Consider the following 27,479-nt stretch of genomic DNA (forward strand, 5'->3'; position numbering starts at 1 on the left):
GTGCATCGGGAATCCCCATGTACAGTGCCTGCAGCCGCTCCTACACACCAGACATTTCACAGAAGCCGTAACAGAACAAAGCAATGCACAGAACCGGGACCGATGATAAATGTCTTGTTTACATATTCCATTCAGCACATCCTTTCAGCCGGCAGTATACAAAGGGTATTTGGCATTACTTTGGCCCGCATGGTATTCAGAAGGTGACATCTTTATTTGCAAATCGATTGAAATAAATTGTTTTCCACACAAATTTCAAATGCAAACAACCAGGCTGTACTCTGACTCTTTATCTGTTTACAGACGTGATGAGTCCGTGCCATTCACAAAACAACTTTGCAAAACTTCCAATGAAACTCGCAAAAAAGAGCTTCAAGCTTATCAGATCAGACAAAGTTCAATAAAGTTTTTGTTGTTGTTGTTGTTGTTGTTGTTGTTGTTGTTACGGTAATAAATTGTTCTTCCTCTGTCATTAGAAAGGGAAAAATGGTTCCAGCTGATGTCCGGTGTTTCCGGATCACAAAATGAGCAACTCAAATGCAAACAACCAGTTTGTACTCTGACTCTTTATCTGTTTACAGACATGACGGGGTAAATTTACTAAGATGGGAGTTCTATTTAAGATGGGATGTTGCCCATAGCAACCAATCAGATTCCAGGTAGTATCTTCTAGAAGGTGCTAGATAAATATAAAGTAGAACCTGATTGGTTGCTATGGGCAACATCCCCTCATAAATAGTACTCCCATCTTAGTAAATTTACCCCGATGAGTCTGTGCCATTCACAAAACAACTTTGCAAAACTTCCAAAGAAACTCGCAAAAAGGGGCTTCAAGCTTATCAAATCAGACAAAGTTCAATAAAGTTTTTGTTGTTGTTGTTGTTGTGACGGTAATAAATTGTTCTTCCTCTGTCAACAGAAAGGGAAAAAATGGTTCCAGCTGATGTCCGGTGTTTCCGGATCACAAAATGAACAACTCTTGGGTGTTCTGAATTTTCCTGAGGGAAAAAGTGCATGTCTTGCCATAAAATGGTGATTTACGAGCTGAAAGGGATGTGCTATTGGGAAGTCCAATTTGTGAGAATCATGCATGTATCTGCGTGCAATATTCAGCGAGCTGATTTCTTGTGAAATGAATAGTGGACCAGGGCAGACAAAGGCATATTCCTGCCTGTGATGTGTCTCACTATACGCTCAATCCGCAGAGTACCTCCTGCCTGGCCCAACTTAGGCAGAAGAATCCTGACACTCCCTCCCCTTCATATTGGTCCTGATTGCCAGGACCCTTGGGTGACTATGGGCCTGATTTAGACCTGATCCATGTTGTGCGAATTCGCACAGCGGACGATTATCGAATGACTGCGCATGCGTATACACCACAATGCACAGGTGCGACGCCAAACAGCGACAGAACAGTGCAAAAATTTTGACCACTAGGCGTTCGCAAGGCGATTGACAGGAAGCGGACGTTTGTGGGTGGTAACTGGACATTTTCTGGGAGTGTCAGGAAAAACGCAGGTGTTCCCAAGCGTTTTCAGGGCGGGCGTGTGATGTCAGCTCCGGCCCCGATCAGCCTGTTTGTATCGCACTGTAGGAGTAAGTCCTGGGCTGCGCACAGACTGGAAATTCATTCGATGGTGAGTGAGTCAGGAACGGATTTGCAGATGTCTGCTGTCTGGCGGAATTTTCGCACGGCGTACACATGCGCACACTTGCACGGGGCAGGTTTTCACTCTCCCTGGGCGGCGACTATCTGATCGCAGACCTCTGCAAATTTGCAGCACAGCGTTCAGGTCTGAATTAGGCCCTATGGTGGTCATTCCGAGTTGATCGCTAGCTGCATTCGTTCGCTGTGCAGCGATGAGGCAAAAAAATGTCACTTCTGCGCATGCGTATGCTGCAGAATGCGCACGCGCCACGTACTATTACAACGAACGATGTAGTTTTGCACAGGGTCTAGCGAAGCTTTTCAGTCGCACTGCTGGCCGCAGAGTGATTGACATGAAGTGGGCGTTTCTGGGTGTCAACTGACCGTTTTCCGGGAGTGTTCGAAAAAACGCAGGCGTGCCAGGAAAAACACAGGCGTGGCTGGGCGAACGCAGGGCGTGTTTGTGACGTCAAAACAGGAACTGAACAGTCTGAAGTCATCGCAAGCGCTGAGTAGATATTGAGCTACTCTAAAACTGCACAAAATTTTTTTTGCAGCCGCTCTGCGATCCTTTCGTTTGCACTTCTGCTAAGCTAAAATACACTCCCAGTGGGCGGCGGCATAGCATTTGCACGGCTGCACGAACAACTCGGAATGACCACCTATGTCCATAGACCCTGCTGGGTGAGAGTTTTTTTCTTAGGACGGGGTGTGTTACCTACCCTGTGATACAGATATGCACAGATTCATAAATAAAGGTAAATTAGTGTAGTGGTATGTAGCAGGGATTGAGATTGAGTCTATGAGCATTTTTGACTTGCTATGGAGACTTTGCCTCTCAGTCGGCGCATCCACGTAGGCTGCATGTGGCACTGTCTCCAAGCCCATCATGTTCCTTTGATGGAATGAAAAAATACGGTAACTTTTTTACATTTTAGAAATTTTTGTTTTACATCAGACCGCAGTAAAATAGTGGATGATAATTATCGCATCCAATGTACAGAAAAGAGCACTCATTGCCAAGTCAAAACACAGGAACAGAAACCACTTGCTGTGTCTGAAGTTCCTGTTTTGGCAGGCGGCTGTGTATAAGCCACTGAAAGTTACCCCCGTCAGTTCCAACAAAGACCCTTGCACCATAAAGGCACACATAATGTAAATTCAATAACCGTGGGTACGTAAACAAACTTATTTGAGAAACAAGAAATTAAAACATCACGTTTCACTTGAACCAAGGGCAGCCTCAACCCGCCAACTCCTTAATTCATCACTTATATAAACTATAATAAGGGAGAAATAAAAGAGAAGGTATGGAATATGGAAGCCGTTCCCATCAACCCCATCCACCACCACAACCCCTGCCCACCCATCCTTGAATCTTTGAGTCCTAAATACAGTTATCTTGAGTTATCTTGCCCATTGCTTGTGCAGATAGACCTGTAAATAAATTCAGAAATGTTATGTCCACGGCCCTAACTGTGCGGAGTTTGTATATTCTCCCCGTACCTGCATGGGTTTCCTCCGGGTACTCCGGTTTCCTCCCACAATCCCAAAAATATACTGGTAGGCTAATTGGATCCCAACAAAATTAACCCTAGCGTGAATGTGTGTGCGTGTACATGTGATAGGGAATATAGATTGTAAGCTCCACTGGGGCAGGGACTGATGTGAATGGGCAAATATTCTCTGTACAGCGCTGCGGAATATGTGTGCGCCATATAAATAACTGGTAATAAATAAATAAATAATAATGTATATAGCTATTCGCCGCCTGCCCAACCCTCCTATTCTGTAACCTTGCTGTCACGCCTCTGTAACTACCAATTGAAAAAATATTTAGGATCAGTTTAAAGGTATTTGAACTAGAAGATGTAAGAAAAATAATAAAAAAACAATGAGCTCAACTCAATCTAACACTGAATAGAGACTCATAATGATGGATTTCAGCATAGAATGGTTAATAACAGAAGGTTTTTAATGCTGTGGAACAGAAGTTATGAGACTTCCAATGCAATTACTAAACTGCAGTACATTGGCCAAAATATCACAAATCATTCTCGATTTCTCCATAATTCAGTGAAAAACCCGGAGCTTCTAGAGGGCCGTCCAAGTGCTGTTACTGGTGATTCTGGCCAATATCCAGTGTGAAATGATAATTATATTCTATAAATAAATTCTGTGTGCAGTGGGATAATACATATGTGGCATTGCTTTATAACTTTTTGTAGGTATGGGCCCTCATTCCGAGTTGATCGGTCGCAAGGCGAATTTAGCAGAGTTACACACGCTACGCCGCCGCCTACTGGGAGTGAATCTTAGCTTCTTAAAATTGCGACCGATGTATTCGCAATATTGCGATTACTAACTACTTAGCAGTTTCAGAGTAGCTCCAGACTTACTCTGCCTCTGCGATCATTTCAGTGCTTGTCGTTCCTGGTTGACGTCACAAACACACCCAGCGTTCGCCCAGGCACTCCCACCGTTTCCCCGGCCACTCCTGCGTTTTTTCCGGAAACGGTAGCGTTTTCAGCCACACGCCCCTGAAACGCCGTGTTTCCGCCCAGTAACACCCATTTCCTGTCAATCACATTACGATCGCCGGAGCGAAGAAAAAGCCGTGAGTAAAAATACTTTCATCATAGTAAAGTTACTTGGCGCAGTCGCAGTGCGAACATTGCGCATGCGTACTAAGCGGATTTTCACTGCGATGCGATGAAAAATACCGAGCGAACAACTCGGAATGAGGGCCATTGTCCGGGCAGCACGGAATGTGCTGCAACGGTAAATACATTTTGAAAAAGCCCTACAAATCTACATCTAAAGGATGTGTTGGGTAGGATGTAGGAAGGGCCTGTTCACTTCATCTTGTTCTCTATGTAATTAGGCTTACCCAATGATATTACTGTATATGGCGTTATCTTGCTGCCAGCCCTGACCATTCCTCAAATTCAACTTGTCCCTTTTGATGCTGGTTTGCTTATGCCCTCAGCCTCCTCCCTATGTAGTGACTGTGTATACACAACATGACCTGATGTATAAATCCCAGCGGCCCATCATAAAGGAAAGCGTTTAAGGTTTGTCCATAGCAGTGAGGTGAGCTGCGGCTGTGAGCCAATAAACTGTAAGTGTATATACACAATATAACCAGGGCCATTCCTTCCTTGAGGTAAGGTGGGAACATAGGGGGTCATTCTGACCCATTCGCAAGCTGCGGTTCATCGCAGCGGTGCGAACGGGTCGGTTCTGCACCTGCGCGGCGGACGCAATGCGCAGGTGCATCGCTGCTCAGCGACGGTAGTCGCTGGGCAACGGTGCCGAGAATGAAGAAAGCGGTCGCAGCGCGGATCGCAAGAAGATTGACAGGAGGGAGGCGGATCGGGGCCGTCTACTCACCGTGGAGATCCGAACGCAGACGTGTCAAGGCGATCGGAGGGCGGATGTCTGACGTCCATTCCGGGACCTTCATTCTCGGCACCGATTGATCGCACAGGGTAAGTAACTGCAGCCCTGGTCTTCTTTTACACAAAACTTTTTTAGCATAGCAGGGCTGCACAAGCGATCGCAGCCCTGCTATGCTACAATACACTCCCCCATAGGCGGCGTCTAGTTGATCGCACGAGCAGCAAAAAGTTGCTACGTGCGATCAACTCGGAATGACCCCCATTGTCTTAAGGCCCCCATACATCGGCAACACACTGTCGCAATTTCCCGATCCCCCGACGCCTGGGTCAGGGAATCGTGAATTTTCAACTAGTTTAAAAATCTCGATTCCCTGATACTGACTGAAAGTGGTCGGGATCAGCAAATCTGGGATTTTTAACATGAAGAATTTCCCCAATTCCCCGAAAAGGATCGCGATCATCAATGCACCAGATCCGAATGACAGTTCCGGTTGGATCAGTGGATTGGCGGGAAAATTTAAAGGGGCCTTTAAGAGGCACAGCTGTGGGGTCTATATACCTCGTTCCTTAATGCCGTGCTAAGATGGAGCCACTGTTAAGAGGTACAGGGGGAGGTAGGCTACCTCCTGTAAAGTAGAGCTGTATCAAGCCTTGGAAAGAGATAAAGTGGAGTATTGGCCCAGAAGCAACTGTACTACAGTAATGAGAATTGGTAGCTGATTGGGCACATTCTCCACTTTAGAATCTCCGGATTCCGCAAATACCTCCACAGTCTGAGGAAAGCCGTCTCCATGACAACAGAACGCTTTGCTCTCCTTGGTATGTGTTGTCCGTTTAGGCTTAGAAAGGGTTTGTGACATGAGTTGAATTTGGGCTACAAAATGACTCTCTGATTGTACAGGTCTGGTGTAAATCCATAAATGCCACCTTATGCTAGGACACAAATACAGTATAATGCTCTGGCCTGTCTTCTTTTTCTCTATCACTAATTATGGGGAACGTCAATGGTGGTACCTGATCACCGATTTCATTTGGTTACATAATATATACACATGGGTCCACGGTTATCTTGGCTAGTTTTCTGCGCCTAGGCACAACATGGTTTATTAACATAAACCCTTTATCTATTGTTCTCAGCTGCAATACAATACAGAGAACAATACAGCAAGGGATTTAGGGGGTCTATTTATTAAAATTATTTTTACTAAAATAATGTGAAAAGCGTGTGAAAACACCCTTTTTCACATTATTTTAGTATCACCTGAATGTATTAAAGGACATTTGGAGCAGTTTTCATGAAAAACTGCTCCAAACCCTTTAATTCACTTTTTTTTAGTAACCCGCGTCGCATTCCCCATACTTATACTGGGAAATGTGATGTGGCCAAATTTACAAAAAAAAAAAAAGTGAAAAAATACCGCAGTGTGCCCCGTGATAATCTCGCCAGCTCAGGCTGGTGAGATTACAGGGCAGCACTGAGATAATGTGGCATTTGCCCAGCTTTCTCTGCCCCTGGCAGATAAAGCTGAACGGGGACCCGGCAGAGTGATCAGCTATGTGTGACCGATGAACACACAAGCTGATCACAGTGTTAAAATAAAAAAAATCAATAAAAAAAGATAAAAACCCATACTCACCTGTCCAGGGAGCCGGTGTCCGCTGCTCCAGTGAGCGCTGCCGGGTGCCGGGTCCCCCATATGCTGCAATGTGACCCCGGTGCAGTAAAGTGACGCTGCAAAGAAACAGTGCACTTTACAGCACCGGGGGTCACCGCAGCACACAGGATCCGGCAGCCCAGCAGGAACAGCGTGGACCGGCTCCCTGGACTGGTGAGTATATTGATCTGGGGGGGTCCACGGCGCGTGGGGGTATTCGCGTCGGGGGGGGGGGGTCGACCGGGCGGCGGTGGTAGCGGCGATGTCGGCCGGGGCGGCGCATGCGCAGCAGGACATCGGGGTATTTTTTCCGAAAAATACCCCGATGATGCTGCGGAGTATCATCGCAGGGACAGAGCTTGACCGCAAGCTCTGTTCCTGCACGCGATAATTGATACATCCCTGCGATGTAATCAATTATCGCAGTGCGAGTTTGGGCGATTTTATCACCTGTTATCCGCATCCTGGATGCAGATGGTGATAAATAGGCCCCTTAGTCATTACAGCAGGGGATTAAGTCCGACTGCCCAGTCTCAATTAATCCTACTAAAGTCAAGATAAACATGGACCCACCTGTATTCCAAAAAATTAAATAAGAGGCAATCCACGCCCAGAAACTCAGACAGGCTTACACAATACAAAACTGGTCTCAGTAACAGTCTAATGTGAGATCTTCTCTGGTAGAAAACTGACTGATAGCATTCAGTGAATCATTGTTGTTTAAAAGATCAGTTCATCAATCACCCCTAGAGATGTAATCTCCTTCTAAATGTTGGGTCACTGCACCCATACGCTGGCTCCCCGGGTGTGGGGCTGGTTCAGCTCATTACATAAACTGCAGCACACTCAGAGGTTCATCCGCAGACACGGAAAAAAATAAAATATCTATTCCTGTGACAGATCCCCAGCTATCTTAAATGAGTCTCTATAAATATAATTTCTGGGACCTATGGAAATAGCTATCAGAGGATTTTCTGCAAAAACGGGAAAACTGTTTAACGCCTTCATTCCAGGATGAAATGAACACTGCAACACAATTAGACGTGTTTGCAAGAAGGAGTAACTTAGATGTTAATCAGATAATGTACAAATTAGAGATGTGCAGCTGGCACTTTTCGGGGTTTGGTTTTGGATCTGGATGATTTTTGAAACACAAACAAACACAAAAACAGCTAAGAACCACAGAATTTGGGGGTCATTTTTATCCTACAGTATTATTCACCTCAATAACATTCATTTCCACTAATTTCCAGTCTATTCTGAACACCTCACACCTCACAATATTGATTTTAGGCCAAAAGGTTGCACTGAGGTAGCTGGATGACTTTGCTAAGCGACACAAGTGGCGACACAAACACCTGGCCCATCTAGGAGTGGCACTGCAGTGTCAGACGGGATGGCAAATTTAAAATAAATAGGCCCCAAACAGCACATGATGCAAAGAAGAAAAAGAGGTGCAATGAGGTAGATGGATGACTAAGCTAAGCGATACAAGTGTGCGGCACAAACACTTGGCCCATCTAGGAGTGGCACTGCAGTGTCAGACAGGATGGCACTTTTCAAAAACTAGGCCCCAAACAGCACATGATGCAAAGAAGAAAAAGAGGTGTATAGAGGTAGCTGGATGACTAAGCTAAGCGACACAAGTGTGCGGCACAAACACCTGGCCCATCTAGGAGTGGCACGCAGCGGCTGAATGTCGAAAGTGGCCCGCACTTTTTCGGCCCACCGACAGCATCTCCTGCACGCCCCTGTCATTTCTCAAAAAATTCTGCACCATCAAATTAATTGTATGTACAAAATAATTTGGATAATAATAACCCTTTTATTTGGAGTTATTATAATTATATGCAGCACAGGCGATCGTAGCCCTACACCACACAGGGCAAATCCTGTAAAATTAATTTGGATAATAATAACCCTTTTATTTGGAGCTATTATAATAATATGCAGCACAGGCGAGCGTACCCCTACACCACACACACACAGGGCAAACCCTGTAAAAATAATTTGGATAATAATATAAGTAATGTATATAACCCTTTTATTTGGAGTAAATAATATACAGCACAGAACACCACCACTGGACTTATAGCAGCACGAGACACCACCACTGGACTGATGCAGCACAAGACAGCACCATTGTACTGGACTTATATGGCAGTATCACTGGACTTATTTGGCAGTACCACTGGACTGGACTGATACAGCAGTACCACTGGATTTATACGCCAGTACCATTGGATTTATACGTCAGTACCACTGGATTTATACGGCAGTACCACTGGACTTATACGGCAGTACCTCTGGACTTATACGGCAGTAACCCTTGACTTATACGCCTGCACCACTGGACTGGACTTATACGGCAGTACCACTGGACTTAAACGTCAATATCCCTGAACTTACATGGCTGCACCACTGGACTGGACTTATACGGCAGTACCCCTAGACTTATACGGCAGTACCCCTGGACTTATACGGCAGCAGCACTGGAATTATGGCAGCACAAGACACCACCACTGGACTTATGGCAGCACAGGGACACCACCACTAAACTGATGCAACCACACAGCACCACTGCACTGGACTTATACAGCAGCACTGGACTTATGGCAGCACAAGACAGCACTGGAATGACACATAAGAGCAGGTCGCCACCCCACGCGCCACACCACTTTCCCGCACAGACATTGAGGAGACACGTCCTCTCGCTACACTCTCCAGGAGGACTGGAGTGAAAATGGAATCCAAAACCCGCGAGAATCCGACAGCGGGATGATGACGTTTTGCCTCGTTCTGGTTTTCGAGTCTGGCGGGAAGTCGGATCCGGGCTCAGGACGTGATGTTCGGTTCTCAGAGAACCGAACCCGCTCATCTCTAGTACAGATATGCCCGATAGCAAAACCCAGCATCATACATAGCTGGGACATATTTAGTTTTACGCAGTAAATATCACTGTTTCGGTGAAGAAACATATTGTCATTTTATACAAGACAAAAAAATCTGTTTTGACATACCTATACAAATAAGGTTCTCCTCTATAGATAATGTGCACGATTCAGGGAACGCTTCATATCTATGTTTCTATATACAAATGTGTCCTGATACATAATTTCTGCAGTCGCGCCAAACAGTCACTCTCAACGCACCAAGTCCTGCAAGACTCCGCTGGCGTCTTTTTTGACCGAAAATGCATCTTAGTCACAAAACAATGCGAATAGGACACACCAGGAGAGTGTAATGATTAATATGATATCTGTGTGCAGCCGAGTCCCCAAATCTGTATACGAAGTGATACAATGAAGCAGGCGGGTGTGGTTCATTGGTCGGCCCTAACTAGGTCAACAGTCATTCGGTTGGCCACTATTTGTCGACAGTGACTAGGTCGACACCTGAAATAGAAGTATGAAAAAGTTCAAAAAATGATTTTTTTTTTTAAACTCATGTCAACCTTTTCATGTGTCGACCTTTGCCACCAACCTAAAGACCATGTCTACCTAATGACTGTCGACCTAAGTGTGGTCGACTTAAAGACCGGATAACGTAAGAGCCGCAGCTTTTTTCCAATACAAAGTCCGTTGTGCTTCGTATACACTCAGCCGCACACAGATATAGAAGTGTTGCATAGCAAATAAATCAGCACAGGCTCCTTGCACGTCCTAGTTGCATCACTTTGAAACAAAGATGCATTTTTGGCAAAAAAAGATACCCACAGCTAGCAGAGTTGGACCTGGTGGGTCACTTGCATCAGGAAACTCATGGTACGTGGCGTATTGAGGCTAGATGTATGAGGACGCATCTGTAGGCGAGGCACATGCATGGACACCAATGGTGGAACTAGTGAATGGGGGTCCAGGTCCAGAAATATTTATTGGGCTCTCTTCTTACCACTCTAATACTACCCCAAACTAGTACAGGTTGAGTCTCCCTTATCCAAAATGTTTGGGACCAGAGGTATTTTGGATATGGGATTTTTCCGTATTTTGGAATAATTGCATACCATAATGAGATATCATGGTGATGGGACCTAAATCTAAGCACAGAATGCATTTATGTTACATATACATCTTATACACACAGCCTGAAGGTCATTTTAGCCAATATTTTTTATAACTTTGTGCATTAAACAAAGTGTGTCTACATTCACAGAATTCATTTATGTTTCATATACACCTTATACACACAGCCTGAAGGTCATTTAATACAATATTTTTAATAACTTTGTGTATTAAACAAAGTTTGTGTACATTGAGCCATCAAAAAACAAAGGTTTCACTATCTCACTCAAAAAAGTCTGTATTTCGGAATATTTGGATATGGGATACTCAAACAAAAATACACAATTGGACATTCTGCCTGTGTATTTCAGGCGAGAGTCTCTTCTCCAACAAAATCTTTTATACAGTAGCTCACTGAAATTATGTTCCTGCCCCATCTCACTCTCCCTATTATCCTCAGCGCTCCCTTTTTTCCCTCAAGCTCTCGCTCTCTCTTATCCCAAGCTTTCTCTCTCTTTGCTCCTCCGAGCTCTCTCTCTTTGCTCCGCTTAGCTCTCTCTCTCTCTCTTTGCTCATCCGAGCTCTCTCTCTTTGCTCCTCCGAGCTCTCTCTCTTTGCTCCGCTTAGCTCTCTCTCTCGCTTTGCTCCTCCGAGCTCTCTCTCTTTGCTCCTTCGAGCTCTCTTTCTCTGCTCCTCTCAGCTCCCTCGCTCTATGTTTGCTAGTATCTCTCTCTTTGCTCCTCCGAATTCTCTCTCTTTGCTCCGCTTAGCTCTCTCTCTTTCTCTTTGCTCCTCCGAGCTCTCCCTCTTTGCTCCTCCGAGCTCTCTTTTTCTATGCTCCTCCAAGCTCCCTCTGTCTACATTTGCTAGTCTCTCTCTCTCTCTCTCTCTTTGCTTCTCCAAGCTCTCTCTCTCTCTCTGCTCCTTCAAGCTCTCTCTCTCTTTGCTCCTCCAAGCTATATCTCTCTTTGCTCCTGCGAGCTCTCTCTCTTTGCTCCTCCAAGCTCTCTCTCTCTCTTTGCTCCTCCAAGCTCCCTCTTTTTGCTCCTCCAGGCTCTCTCTCTTTGCTCCTCCAAGCTATCTCTCTCTTTGCTCCTGCGAGCTCTCTCTCTTTGCTCCTCCAAGCTATCTCTCTCTCTTTCCTAGTCTTTCTCTCTCTTTGCTCCTTCAAGCTCTCTCTCTTTGCTCCTCCGAGCTCTCTCTCTTTGCTCCTCCAAGCTATCTCTCTCTTTGCTCCTCCGAGCTCTCTCTTTGCTCCTCCAAGCTATCTCTCTCTTTGCTCCTGCGAGCTCTCTCTCTTTGCTCCTCCAAGCTATCTCTCTCTTTCCTAGTCTTTCTCTCTCTTTGCTCCTTCAAGCTCTCTCTCTTTGCTCCTCCGAGCTCTCTCTCTTTGCTCCTCCAAGCTATCTCTCTCTTTGCTCCTCCGAGCTCTCTCTCTTTGCTCCTCCAAGCTATCTCTCTCTTTGCTCCTGCGAGCTCTCTCTCTTTGCTCCTCCAAGCTATCTCTCTCTCTTCCTAGTCTTTCTCTCTCTTTGCTCCTTCAAGCTCTCTCTCTTTGCTCCTCCAAGCTATCTCTCTCTTTGCTCCTCCGAGCTCTCTCTCTTTGCTCCTCCAAGCTATCTCTCTCTCTTTGCTCCTGCGAGCTCTCTCTCTTTGCTCCTCCAAGCTATCTCTCTCTTTCCTAGTCTTTCTCTCTCTTTGCTCCTTCAAGCTCTCTCTCTTTGCTCCTCCGAGCTCTCTCTCTTTGCTCCTCCAAGCTATCTCTCTCTTTGCTCCTCCGAGCTCTCTCTCTTTGCTCCTCCAAGCTATCTCTCTCTTTGCTCCTGCGAGCTCTCTCTCTTTGCTCCTCCAAGCTATCTCTCTCTTTCCTAGTCTCTCTCTCTCTTTGCTCCTCCGAGCTCTCTCTCTTTGCTCCTCCAAGCTATCTCTCTCTTTGCTCCTGCGAGCTCTCTCTCTTTGCTCCTCCAAGCTATCTCTCTCTTTCCTAGTCTCTCTCTCTTTGCTCCTCCGAGCTCTCTCTCTTTGCTCCTCCAAGCTATCTCTCTCTTTGCTCCTCCGAGCTCTCTCTCTCTCTCTTTGCTCCTACAAGCTATCTCTCTTTGCTCCTCTGAGCTCTCTCTCTCTCTCTCTTTGCTAGTCTCTCTCTCTCTCTTTGCCCCTCCGAGCTCTCTCTTTGCTCCTCCAATCTCTCTCGCTCTTTGCTCGGGTGTGGTATGGAAGGTCGACAGTGTCTAGGTCAACCACTATTGGTCGACAGTAACTAGGTCGACAGGGTCTTTAGGTCGACATGGTCTAAGTCGACAGGTCAAAAGGTCGACATGAATTTTTTATGTTTTTTTTGTGTTGTTTTCTTTGTAGAGTGACCGGGAACCCCAATTAGTGCACCGTGTCCCCTCGCTTGGCTCGCTTCACTCGCCATGCTTCGGGCAAGGTGCCTCGCTACCGCTTCACTCGGCACAGATTACCGTTCCAATTGTAGTCCACGTGGATCGTTAAGTATGAAAAGGTTCAAAAAGAGAAAAAAATCGTGAAAAACTCATGTCGACCTTTTGACCTGTCAACCGAGAACATGTCGACCTAGAGACCCTGTCGACCTAGTTACTGTTGACCAATAGTGGTCGACCTAGATAGTGTCGACCTAGTTACTGTCGACCTAGAGACCGGATCCCCTTTGCTCTTCCAAGCTCTCTCTCTCTCTCTTTGCTCCTCCAAGCTCTCTCTCTCTTTGCTCCTCCAAGCTATCTCTCTCTTTGCTCCTGCGAGCTCTCTCTCTTTGCTCCTCCAAGCTCTCTCTCTCTCTTTGCTCCTCCAAGCTCCCTCTTTTTGCTCCTCCAGGCTCTCTCTCTTTGCTCCTCCAAGCTATCTCTCTCTTTGCTCCTGCGAGCTCTCTCTCTTTGCTCCTTCAAGCTATCTCTCTCTTTCCTAGTCTTTCTCTCTCTTTGCTCCTTCAAGCTCTCTCTCTTTGCTCCTCCGAGCTCTCTCTCTTTGCTCCTCCAAGCTATCTCTCTCTTTGCTCCTCCGAGCTCTCTCTCTTTGCTCCTCCAAGCTATCTCTCTCTTTGCTCCTGCGAGCTCTCTCTCTTTGCTCCTCCAAGCTATCTCTATCTTTGCTCCTGCTCTCTCTCTCTCTTTGCTCCTCCAAGCTCTCTCTCTCTCTCTTTGCTCCTCCAAGCTCCCTCTTTTTGCTCCTCCAGGCTCTCTCTCTTTGCTCCTCCAAGCTATCTCTCTCTTTGCTCCTGCGAGCTCTCTCTCTTTGCTCCTCCAAGCTATCTCTCTCTTTCCTAGTCTTTCTCTCTCTTTGCTCCTTCAAGCTCTCTCTCTCTTTGCTCCTCCGAGCTCTCTCTCTTTGCTCCTCCAAGCTATCTCTCTCTTTGCTCCTCCGAGCTCTCTCTCTTTGCTCCTCCAAGCTATCTCTCTTTGCTCCTGCGAGCTCTCTCTCTTTGCTCCTCCAAGCTATCTCTCTCTTTCCTAGTCTCTCTCTCTCTTTGCTCCTCCAAGCTATCTCTCTCTTTGCTCCTCCGAGCTCTCTCTCTCTCTTTGCTCCTACAAGCTATCTCTCTTGGCTCCTCTGAGCTCTCTCTCTCTCTCTCTCTTTGCTAGTCTCTCTCTCTCTCTTTGCCCCTCCAAGCTCTCTCTTTGCTCCTCCAATCTCTCTCGCTCTTTGCTCGGGTGTGGTATGGAAGGTCGACAGTGTCTAGGTCAACCACTATTGGTCGACAGTAACTAGGTCGACAGGGTCTTTAGGTCGACATGGTCTAAGTCGACAGGTCAAAAGGTCGACATGAATTTTTTATGTTTTTTTGGTGTCGTTTTCTTTGTAGAGTGACCGGGAACCCCAATTAGTGCACCGTGTCCCCTCGCATGGCTCGCTTCACTCGCTATGCTTCGGGCAAGGTGCCTCGCTACCGCTTCACTCGGCACAGATTACCGTTCCAATTGTAGTCCACGTGGATCGTTAAGTATGAAAAGGTTCAAAAAGAGAAAAAAATCGTGAAAAACTCATGTCGACCTTTTGACCTGTCAACCTAGAACATGTCGACCTAGAGACCCTGTCGACCTAGTTACTGTTGACCAATAGTGGTCGACCTAGATAGTGTCGACCTAGTTACTGTCGACCTAGAGACCGGATCCCCTTTGCTCTTCCAAGCTCTCTCTCTTTCTTTTCTCCTCCGAGGTCTCTCTCTTTTCTCCTCCGAGCTCTCTCTCTCTTTTCTCCTCCAAATTCTCTCTCTTTTCTCCTCCCAGTTCTCTCTATTCTCCTCCAAGTTCTCTCTCTTTTCTCCTCCAAGGTTCTCTCTCTATCTCTCTCTTTACTCCTCTGAGTTCTCTCTCTCTTTTCTCCTCCGAGTTCTCTCTCTATTTTCTCCTCCGAGGTCTCTCTCTTTTCTACTCCAAGTTCTCTCTCTCTTTTCTCCTCCGAGTTCTCTCTCTCTCTTTTCCCCTCCAAGTTCTCTCTCTCTTTTCTCCTCCGAGTTCTCTCTCTATTTTCTCCTCCGAGGTCTCTCTCTTTTCTACTCCAAGTTCTCTCTCTCTTTACTCCAAGTACTCTCTCTCTTTTCTCCTCCAGGTTTTCTATCTCTTTTCTCCTCTGAGGTCTCTCTCTTTGCTCCTCCGAGCTCTCTCTCTTTTATCCTCTGAGCTCTCTCTCTCTTTTATCCTCTGAGCTCTCTCTCTCTTTTATCCTCTGAGCTCTCTCTCTATTCTCCTCTGAGGTCTTTCTTTGCTCCTCTGCACTCTCTCTCTCTTTTCTCCTCTGAGCTCTCTCTTTTCTCCTCCGAGCTCTCTCTCTTTTCTCCTCCGAGCTCTCTTTCTGATTCAGAGGTGCACGCACTGTCGATTGCGGACGCAGTGGAGCGATGTATTGCTACTGTGTATGCGCCAAAGTCAAAATGCGCAGCAATGGATGAGCACAGAGGATTTACTCCCAAAGTGAGTGACAGGAAGTCAGAGTTTGGGGGAGGTAACAGGGACTGGCTAGAGAAATGCCGCACGTTGGGACAGCTTTGTGGCCGTGTCATAGTCAGCCTCTGTGAATAACCACGCAGCTGGAGAGGCCACCGGCATCTTAGGTGAGCCGCTCTGTCTGAGACAGCATTGGGTTGCACAGATGTCCGATGATCTGACCGATGTGCATCTGATGTTCCCGCTTTTGTATGTAAGTGGTGGATGTGAGACGCTGGCAGTGGTCAACTCTATGTACAAGATGGTGTCTCAGTCATTGGCTCATTTTTGCAAGTCAGCTGCTACAAAATTGCCGCTGTACAATGCAACTGCAGGACCTCTCTGTACTCCTTCCCATCCCGCCCCAGATTCCAGCACTCTGTTACGGATGCACCGTATGCCATGCCATCCAATCAGAGAACATAGAAACATAGAATGTGACGGCAGATGAGAGCTATTTGGCCCATCTAGTCTGCCCCTTTTTTACCATATTTTTTCTTGAAACCTTATTTGATCCTTATTTCTTTGTAAGGATATCCTTATGAATATCCCATGCATGTTTAAATTGCTCTACTGTCTTAGGCTCTACCACCTTTAATTGGAGGCCAATCCACTTGTCTACTACCATCTCTGTGAGTAATGTTTCCCCAAATTTCCCCTGAACCTCCCCCCTCCAGTCTCAGTGCATGTCCTCGTGCTCTAATACTTCTCTTCCTTTGAAGAATATTTCCCTCCTGGACTTTGTTAAAACCCTTGATATAATTAAAAGTCTCTATCATGTTCCCCCTTTCCCTTCTCTACTCCATGCTATACATATCAAGATTTTTTTAGTCTCTCTGGGTACGTTTTGTGATGTAGACCATGCACCATTTTAGTTGCCCTTCTTTGTACAGTGTTTAAGGTATTAATATCCTTCTGAAGATATGGCCTCCAGAATTGGAGTTCTGGCCCCCAGAACACATAGCACCTCAGCTGGTCTACGGGTTGCCTCGGGAAAAGAGATTTATGGATTGACTGACTTAATTGATACCGTAAATGTGACCAGTGATAATCTCACCTGAGCCACCAGTTTGCAGAGACGGTTCCCCTCTTGGGTTAGGCTGTACAGGCTGTGTATTGCAGACTCCATTCTGTAAATATTATCACACGTGTCCAACTCCACCATCAGACCCTGAGGGGCGAAATAATACAGCAATTTGTACATTACACAGATCTGTCACCATGGAACATGGCTATCTTCTGTCATTGAAACAGACAGTCAAATCAGTTTCATTCATCACAGTCTGTACGTAATTAATAAGGCACAGTCATATCAATCAGCACAGAGTTTCCCAGGCAATTAGACTTCCTCTCATCTCCAGGAACTAGCTGTATCTCTCTCTGAGGACGCTGCAGAATCATGTACAAGTCTACATAAAGATGTGTGTTTATTACAGGCGTGTTACATAAAACTTGTGTGATGTGCAAATTGCAATAATCATATTTAAAACTAGAGATGAGCGGGTTCGGTTTCTTTGAATCCGAACCCGCACGAACTTCACTTTTTTTTTCACGGGTCCGAGCGACTCGGATCTTCCCGCCTTGCTCGGTTAACCCGAGCGCGCCCGAACGTCATCATGACGCTGTCGGATTCTCGCGAGACTCGGATTCTATATAAGGAGCCGCGCGTCGCCGCCATTTTCACACGTGCATTGAGATTGATAGGGAGAGGACGTGGCTGGCGTCCTCTCCATTAGAATAGATTAGAAGAGAGAGAGAGAGAGAGAGAGAGATTGTGCAGACAGAGTTTACCACAGTGACCAGTGCAGTTGTTGTTAAGTTAACTTTTATTTAATATATCCGTTCTCTGCTATATCCGTTCTCTGCCTGAAAAAAACGATACACAGCAGTCACACAGTGTGACTCAGTCTGTGTGCACTCAGCTCAGCCCAGTGTGCTGCACATCAATGTATAAAAGCTTATAATAATTGTGGGGGAGACTGGGGAGCACTGCAGGTTGTTATAGCAGGAGCCAGGAGTACATAATATTATATTAATTTAAAATTAAACAGTGCACACTTTTGCTGCAGGAGTGCCACTGCCAGTGTGACTAGTGGTGACCAGTGCCTGACCACCAGTATAGTAGTATATTGTTGTATACTATCTCTTTATCAACCAGTCTATATTAGCAGCAGACACAGTACAGTGCGGTAGTTCACTGCTGTGGCTACCTCTGTGTCGGCAGTCGGCACTCGGCAGGCAGTCCGTCCATCCATAATTGTATAATTATATACCACCTAACCGTGGTATTTTTTTTTCTTTCTTTATACCGTCGTCATAGTCATACTAGTTGTTACGAGTATACTACTATCTCTTTATCAACCAGTGTACAGTGCGGTAGTTCACGGCTGTGGCTACCTCTGTGTCGGCAGTCGGCAGGCAGTCCGTCCATCCATAATTGTATTATAATATATACCACCTAACCGTGGTTTTTTTTTTCATTCTTTATACCGTCATAGTGTCATACTAGTTGTTACGAGTATACTACTATCTCTTTATCAACCAGTGTACAGTGCGGTAGTTCACGGCTGTGGCTACCTCTGTGTCGGCAGTCGGCAGGCAGTCCGTCCATCCATAATTGTATTATAATATATACCACCTAACCGTGGTTTTTTTTTCATTCTTTATACCGTCATAGTCAGTCATACTAGTTGTTACGAGTATACTACTATCTCTTTATCAACCAGTGTACAGTGCGGTAGTTCACGGCTGTGGCTACCTCTGTGTCGGCAGTCGGCAGGCAGTCCGTCCATCCATAATTGTATTATAATATATACCACCTAACCGTGGTTTTTTTTTCATTCTTAATACCGTCATAGTGTCATACTAGTTGTTACGAGTATACTACTATCTCTTTATCAACCAGTGTACAGTGCGGTAGTTCACGGCTGTGGCTACCTCTGTGTCGGAACTCGGCAGGCAGTCCGTCCATCCATAATTGTATTATTATAATATATACCACCTAACCGTGGTTTTTTTTTCATTCTTTATACCGTCATAGTGTCATACTAGTTGTTACGAGTATACTACTATCTCTTTATCAACCAGTGTACAGTGCGGTAGTTCACGGCTGTGGCTACCTCTGTGTCGGCAGTCGGCAGGCAGTCCGTCCATCCATAATTGTATTATAATATATACCACCTAACCGTGGTTTTTTTTTCATTCTTTATACCGTCATAGTGTCATACTAGTTGTTACGAGTATACTACTATCTCTTTATCAACCAGTGTACAGTGCGGTAGTTCACGGCTGTGGCTACCTCTGTGTCGGCAGTCGGCAGGCAGTCCGTCCATCCATAATTGTATTATAATATATACCACCTAACCGTGGTTTTTTTTTCATTCTTTATACCGTCATAGTCAGTCATACTAGTTGTTACGAGTATACTACTATCTCTTTATCAACCAGTGTACAGTGCGGTAGTTCACGGCTGTGGCTACCTCTGTGTCGGAACTCGGCAGGCAGTCCGTCCATCCATAATTGTATTACAATATATACCACCTAACCGTGTTTTTTTTTTCATTCTTTATACCGTCATAGTCAGTCATACTAGTTGTTACGAGTATACTACTATCTCTTTATCAACCAGTGTACAGTGCGGTAGTTCACGGCTGTGGCTACCTCTGTGTCGGCACTCGGCAGGCTGTCCGTCCAACCATAATTGTATTATAATATATACCACCTAACCGTGGTTTTTTTTTCATTCTTTATACCGTCGTCATACTAGTTGTTACGAGTATACTACTATCTCTTTATCAACCAGTGTACAGTGCGGTAGTTCACGGCTGTGGCTACCTCTGTGTCGGCACTCGGCAGGCAGTCCGTCCATCCATAATTGTATTATATACCACCTAACCGTGGTTTTTTTATACCACCTAACCGTGGCAGTCCGTCCATAATTGTATACTAGTATCCAATCCATCCATCTCCATTGTTTACCTGAGGTGCCTTTTAGTTCTGCCTATAAAATATGGAGAACAAAAAAGTTGAGGTTCCAAAATTAGGGAAAGATCAAGATCCACTTCCACCTCGTGCTGAAGCTGCTGCCACTAGTCATGGCCGAGACGATGAAATGCCAGCAACGTCGTCTGCCAAGGCCGATGCCCAATGTCATAGTACAGAGCATGTCAAATCCAAAACACCAAATATCAGAAAAAAAAGGACTCCAAAACCTAAAATAAAATTGTCGGAGGAGAAGCGTAAACTTGCCAATATGCCATTTACCACACGGAGTGGCAAGGAACGGCTGAGGCCCTGGCCTATGTTCATGGCTAGTGGTTCAGCTTCACATGAGGATGGAAGCACTCAGCCTCTCGCTAGAAAACTGAAAAGACTCAAGCTGGCAAAAGCACCGCAAAGAACTGTGCGTTCTTTGAAATCCCAAATCCACAAGGAGAGTCCAATTGTGTCGTTTGCGATGCCTGACCTTCCCAACACTGGACGTGAAGAGCATGCGCCTTCCACCATTTGCACGCCCCCTGCAAGTGCTGGAAGGAGCACCCGCAGTCCAGTTCCTGATAGTCAGATTGAAGATGTCAGTGTTGAAGTACACCAGGATGAGGAGGATATGGGTGTTGCTGGCGCTGGGGAGGAAATTGACCAGGAGGATTCTGATGGTGAGGTGGTTTGTTTAAGTCAGGCACCCGGGGAGACACCTGTTGTCCGTGGGAGGAATATGGCCGTTGACATGCCAGGTGAAAATACCAAAAAAATCAGCTCTTCGGTGTGGAGGTATTTCACCAGAAATGCGGACAACAGGTGTCAAGCCGTGTGTTCCCTTTGTCAAGCTGTAATAAGTAGGGGTAAGGACGTTAACCACCTCGGAACATCCTCCCTTATACGTCACCTGCAGCGCATTCATAATAAGTCAGTGACAAGTTCAAAAACTTTGGGTGACAGCGGAAGCAGTCCACTGACCAGTAAATCCCTTCCTCTTGTAACCAAGCTCACGCAAACCACCCCACCAACTCCCTCAGTGTCAATTTCCTCCTTCCCCAGGAATGCCAATAGTCCTGCAGGCCATGTCACTGGCAAGTCTGACGAGTCCTCTCCTGCCTGGGATTCCTCCGATGCATCCTTGCGTGTAACGCCTACTGCTGCTGGCGCTGCTGTTGTTGCCGCTGGGAGTCGATGGTCATCCCAGAGGGGAAGTCGTAAGCCCACTTGTACTACTTCCAGTAAGCAATTGACTGTTCAACAGTCCTTTGCGAGGAAGATGAAATATCACAGCAGTCATCCTACTGCAAAGCGGATAACTGAGTCCTTGACAACTATGTTGGTGTTAGACGTGCGTCCGGTATCCGCCGTTAGTTCACAGGGAACTAGACAATTTATTGAGGCAGTGTGCCCCCGTTACCAAATACCATCTAGGTTCCACTTCTCTAGGCAGGCGATACCGAGAATGTACACGGACGTCAGAAAAAGACTCACCAGTGTCCTAAAAAATGCAGTTGTACCCAATGTCCACTTAACCACGGACATGTGGACAAGTGGAGCAGGGCAGGGTCAGGACTATATGACTGTGACAGCCCACTGGGTAGATGTATGGACTCCCGCCGCAAGAACAGCAGCGGCGGCACCAGTAGCAGCATCTCGCAAACGCCAACTCTTTCCTAGGCAGGCTACGCTTTGTATCACCGCTTTCCAGAATACGCACACAGCTGAAAACCTCTTACGGCAACTGAGGAAGATCATCGCGGAATGGCTTACCCCAATTGGACTCTCCTGTGGATTTGTGGCATCGGACAACGCCAGCAATATTGTGTGTGCATTAAATATGGGCAAATTCCAGCACGTCCCATGTTTTGCACATACCTTGAATTTGGTGGTGCAGAATTTTTTAAAAAACGACAGGGGCGTGCAAGAGATGCTGTCGGTGGCCAGAAAAATTGCGGGACACTTTCGGCGTACAGGCACCACGTACAGAAGACTGGAGCACCACCAAAAACTACTGAACCTGCCCTGCCATCATCTGAAGCAAGAAGTGGTAACGAGGTGGAATTCAACCCTCTATATGCTTCAGAGGTTGGAGGAGCAGCAAAAGGCCATTCAAGCCTATACAATTGAGCACGATATAGGAGATGGAATGCACCTGTCTCAAGTGCAGTGGAGAATGATTTCAACGTTGTGCAAGGTTCTGATGCCCTTTGAACTTGCCACACGTGAAGTCAGTTCAGACACTGCCAGCCTGAGTCAGGTCATTCCCCTCATCAGGCTTTTGCAGAAGAAGCTGGAGGCATTGAAGAAGGAGCTAACACGGAGCGATTCCGCTAGGCATGTGGGACTTGTGGATGCAGCCCTTAATTCGCTTAACAAGGATTCACGGGTGGTCAATCTGTTGAAATCAGAGCACTACATTTTGGCCACCGTGCTCGATCCTAGATTTAAAGCCTACCTTGGATCTCTCTTTCCGGCAGACACAGGTCTGCTGGGGTTGAAAGACCTGCTGGTGACAAAATTGTCAAGTCAAGCGGAACGCGACCTGTCAACATCTCCTCCTTCACATTCTCCCGCAACTGGGGGTGCGAGGAAAAGGCTCAGAATTCCGAGCCCACCCGCTGGCGGTGATGCAGGGCAGTCTGGAGCGACTGCTGATGCTGACATCTGGTCCGGACTGAAGGACCTGACAACGATTACGGACATGTCGTCTACTGTCACTGCATATGATTCTCTCAACATTGATAGAATGGTGGAGGATTATATGAGTGACCGCATCCAAGTAGGCACGTCACACAGTCCGTACTTATACTGGCAGGAAAAAGAGGCAATTTGGAGGCCCTTGCACAAACTGGCTTTATTCTACCTAAGTTGCCCTCCCACAAGTGTGTACTCCGAAAGAGTGTTTAGTGCCGCCGCTCACCTTGTCAGCAATCGGCGTACGAGGTTACATCCAGAAAATGTGGAGAAGATGATGTTCATTAAAATGAATTATAATCAATTCCTCCGCGGAGACATTGACCAGCAGCAATTGCCTCCACAAAGTACACAGGGAGCTGAGATGGTGGATTCCAGTGGGGACGAATTGATAATCTGTGAGGAGGGGGATGTACACGGTGATATATCGGAGGGTGAAGATGAGGTGGACATCTTGCCTCTGTAGAGCCAGTTTGTGCAAGGAGAGATTAATTGCTTCTTTTTTGGGGGGGGTCCAAACCAACCCGTCATATCAGTCACAGTCGTGTGGCAGACCCTGTCACTGAAATGATGGGTTGGTTAAAGTGTGCATGTCCTGTTTTGTTTATACAACATAAGGGTGGGTGGGAGGGCCCAAGGATAATTCCATCTTGCACCTCTTTTTTCTTTTCTTTTTCTTTGCATCATGTGCTGATTGGGGAGGGTTTTTTGGAAGGGACATCCTGCGTGACACTGCAGTGCCACTCCTAGATGGGCCCGGTGTTTGTGTCGGCCACTAGGGTCGCTAATCTTACTCACACAGCTACCTCATTGCGCCTCTTTTTTTCTTTGCGTCATGTGCTGTTTGGGGAGGGTTTTTTGGAAGGGACATCCTGCGTGACACTGCAGTGCCACTCCTAGATGTGCCCGGTGTTTGTGTCGGCCACTAGGGTCGCTAATCTTACTCACACAGTCAGCTACCTCATTGCGCCTCTTTTTTTCTTTGCGTCATGTGCTGTTTGGGGAGGGTTTTTTGGAAGGGCCATCCTGCGTGACACTGCAGTGCCACTCCTAGATGGGCCCGGTGTTTGTGTCGGCCACTAGGGTCGCTAATCTTACTCACACAGCTACCTCATTGCGCCTCTTTTTTTCTTTGCGTCATGTGCTGTTTGGGGAGGGTTTTTTGGAAGGGACATCCTGCGTGACACTGCAGTGCCACTCCTAGATGGGCCCGGTGTTTGTGTCGGCCACTAGGGTCGCTTATCTTACTCACACAGCGACCTCGGTGCAAATTTTAGGACTAAAAATAATATTGTGAGGTGTGAGGTATTCAGAATAGACTGAAAATGAGTGTAAATTATGGTTTTTGAGGTTAATAATACTTTGGGATCAAAATGACCCCCAAATTCTATGATTTAAGCTGTTTTTTAGTGTTTTTGGAAAAAAACACCCGAATCCAAAACACACCCGAATCCGACAAAAATAATTCGGTGAGGTTTTGCCAAAACGCGTTCGAACCCAAAACACGGCCGCGGAACCGAACCCAAAACCAAAACACAAAACCCGAAAAATTTCAGGCGCTCATCTCTATTTAAAACCATTTATAACTAAAATCAGGAGGAGATTGGGCTGTAACCAATGAATAACATGCTTTCATATGATCTGTCACATTTCACTGGAGGCGTACCGATGAGTAGATGCAGCGATGGGACAGCTCAGGTCACTTACAAACCACAGATGCAGCGAAGGCGACAAGATGAAACGTACAAGCTGGAAATTATGCAGACTTGGTAACAAAATGGGCAAAAATGACTCTACACCTTCACATCAGCAACATATTTGTAAAGGCCAGTGGTTCCCAACCTTTTTTGAATCATGGCGCCCAGGGGCGGTTCTAGGGCTTTTTGCGCCCCGGGCGGGAAATAGGGGCGTGGCCTCATACTGGGGGCGTGTTCAGTTACGCCCCCCTGTACAGTAGTAGCACCGCTGAAATGCTGTGCGGTGCGCAATGACGTCAGCGCGCACTGCACAGCAAGGGTCCTCTCCACGAAGGGAAACTAGACGCAACGCGTCTAGTTCCCTTCACAGCGGGGGGCACAGCAGTAGCGGATCTTGCCATGGTGCGGCGCCCTCCGGAAGGCGGTGCCCCGGGCAAAAGTCCTGCTTGCCCGTGGCAAGATCCGCTACTGATGGCGCCCTAGAGTACCAGAATTTTTTTCATGGCACCCCTAGGCCAAAAGATTCTTATTGAGAATTGAGAATTTTTTTTTAATTAAGTCAGTTGTGTTTATATGTCATCCTTAAGTTCAATTATGTGGCGAGGGACAGGATGTGCTTCTGTTTGTCCACATATTTTAGGATTGGCAGCCACCAGCAATGGTTTTGTCTATTACATTTGTAATACCAGGCAGCCTGTTTCCAAGCCCCGCCTCCTGGTGATGTCACCAGTCAATCACCAGGAGTGCAGGGGGAAGCAACAGTAGCTGCATAGAAGGCGTGGCCTCACGGGACATAAACGGGGCGTGGCCTAACGGCACATGGGACCCAGAGCTGCAGTTAGAGAAGAGAGTGGCAGCCATATTAGCTGAGGCCACGGGACGGGAGGAAGGAGGTCCCGTGGTACCCTGGCAATAGGGGAGTGCGTGGCACGGCCACAAGGGCACAGTTAATGCATGGGGCAAAGCCCAATAAGTAAAGGGCCTCCTGTGAAGTGTCCCACCACCTGAAGAGAAGGGAAAAGCCCTGTATTATAGAGGCCCCCCTCCAGGTGCCCTAGATAGGACAGCAAGCCCATGAGAGAGGCATGATGTTGCCTCATGCAAGTGACTGCAGCTGTAGTAACAGAGCCTGCAATTTGAGAGAGGAGACCCCTGGCAAAAGACAATGGGGGACATTCCGAGTTGATAGCTGGCTGGCTAGTTTTAGCAGCTGTGCAAACGCTATGCCGCCGCCCACCGGGGAGTGTGTTGTAGCTTAGCAGAAGTGCGAACGCTTGTGCAGCCGAGCTCTGCAAAAACAGTTTGTGCAGTTTCTGAGTAGCTCTGAACCTACTCAGCGCTTGCGATCACTTCAGCCTATTCATGTCCGGATTTGACATCATACGCCCGCCCAGTGAACGCCCAGCCACACCTGTGTTTTTTCAGACACGCCTGCGTTTTTGCAAACACTCCCTGAAAACGGTCAGTTGACACCCAGTAACGCCCTCTTCCTGTCAATCTTCTTGCGGCCGCCAGTGCGAAGGAAAACTTTGCTAGAACCTGAGCACAACCACAACGGGCTTTGTACCCATACGTCGCGCATGCGAAGTGCGGGGCATACGCATGCGCAGAAATGCCGATTTTACACCTGATCACTGCGCTGCGAAAATCGTCAGCGAACGATCAACTTGGAATGGGGAGTGTTTTTGGCTGTTACATGCCTGCAGTGAGAAGCGCAACAGAACCAGTGAGTGCTGCCCGGTGAGAGTGCTCCAGTACAGTGTAACCCTGCAGCAGACCAGTGAGTGCTGCCCGGTGAGAGTGCTCCTGTACAGTGTAACCCTGCAGCAGACCTGTGAAGAGACCACCTATGCATGAGAGGGTGACTGTGATGTGTAACACTGGATCCCTGGTTGATAGCCCCTGGAGAAGTGCCCCATAGTAATGGAGGGGTCATTGCAAAGTGGCAGCGAGGCTGGAGGGGAGTCCTGAGTAACCGTATACGTAAGTGGAAGAGCCCAGCAGTGAAGGGTGTAAAGCCTGTATAAAGTGTAGGTTGTCAGCGTGTCAGATTAAAGGTACCCGGACAGTGGGATATGTATTAGCGGCAGAGTCCTTGAATATAGAGGACGTTAGCATGCCTGAAGAAGGTGTATGTGGGGTGACGGAAGGAGAGAGGGTCCCTGTGTATTGAGATGTTTCCGTATGTTAGAAGTCTCCTATGATGATTGAGACGAGTGCGATGATCTTCGGATCTGGAGTCCCCTGTGTCGTACGGTGTCATTATTGGATTAACACGCTGTAGAACTACTTTACCTAGCAACATCGGGTATGTACTATAAAAACACAAATATAAGGAAATAACTTAGTGCGCAAAGTGATAGCTGCTGGACGTTTCTCCCTTCACCGAAGGTTCCCAATCCCTTCACCAGAAGTACAACAATGATAAAAAATAGGAAGGGGGACTTATCCTGCGCTTCTTGGGAGAATCACCATTCAAAATGACTCAGGCGTTGTTTGTAATCTCCCACATATGGAAAAACAAAATAATCAAATAATGTGAAGTACAATTTTAATAAAATAAAACCATGCTTTAACATAGGTTAAAAGGTATGACAAATGTATAGCATAAAACCATAATTTAACATTGGTTAAAAGGTATAACAAATGTATAGCAGCATGCATGTGACAATGGTAGCATATACAAATGAAAGCAGCATGTAATTGGGACTGCAGTGGGGGGTAATGAAAAATTACCAGATGTCGGGAACTGTATAAACAGTTCAATACCAGCTTGCGGGAGTTTTGAATCTCAGGGGACCCGGGAACCCCTTGTGCCACGCTGAACTGGATCGGTGAAGATGCCACTGCTCCCCCTCTGTAAGTCCTTTGTCCACCAACGCGTTTCTACCTCTTACAGAGGTCTTTCTCAAGGTGCAGAATGAATACAAGGTAACTGCTGCCAGAATGTATTTAAAGTATCCCTAACCTATCAGCACACAGCGTGAACAGCTGGACCCTATACAATTAATGATCTCACCAAGTCCCATGGTCCTTAGCGACACGCTGTGGCTTCCTGTTGCCATGGCAATGTCCATGTATTTCCAATTGCGGATCCGTCTCTTTGTCTATACGTCCACTCCAGTTTGTATATTACCTCGTGTCCACGCGTCCTCCTGAATGACAGCCTCCATCGTTGTGTATTGTCCTCAACGTGCTATGTATCCTCCAGTTAGTTTAAGCAAGACTCGCTTCGTGTGCACGTACAGGTCCGATACGTCACTTCCGGTAGACCGCGGGAGTCCATTTTCATTACCCCCCACTGCAGTCCCAATTACATGCTGCTTTCATTTGTATATGCTACCATTGTCACATGCATGCTGCTATACATTTGTTATACCTTTTAACCAATGTTAAATTATGGTTTTATGCTATACATTTGTCATACCTTTTAACCTATGTTAAAGCATGGTTTTATTTTATTAA

The 27,479-nt window shown here is 46.6% G+C and overlaps 1 protein-coding gene across 2 annotated transcripts in view; it reads right to left on the minus strand.

Annotated features, from left to right (window-relative positions):
* The window catches only part of INSC (INSC spindle orientation adaptor protein), a 587,592-nt gene that overhangs the window by 235,884 nt on the left and 324,229 nt on the right, over positions 1-27,479 (minus strand). For both annotated transcript variants that reach the window (XM_063946474.1, XM_063946475.1), the window contains exon 6: positions 16,703-16,816. In XM_063946474.1, coding sequence (XP_063802544.1) covers positions 16,703-16,816 — 114 coding nt within the window. The remainder of the gene's footprint in view (positions 1-16,702; positions 16,817-27,479) is intronic.

This window comes from Pseudophryne corroboree, chromosome 11 (assembly GCF_028390025.1).
Source record: "Pseudophryne corroboree isolate aPseCor3 chromosome 11, aPseCor3.hap2, whole genome shotgun sequence".
NCBI classification, from domain to species: domain Eukaryota; kingdom Metazoa; phylum Chordata; class Amphibia; order Anura; family Myobatrachidae; genus Pseudophryne; species Pseudophryne corroboree.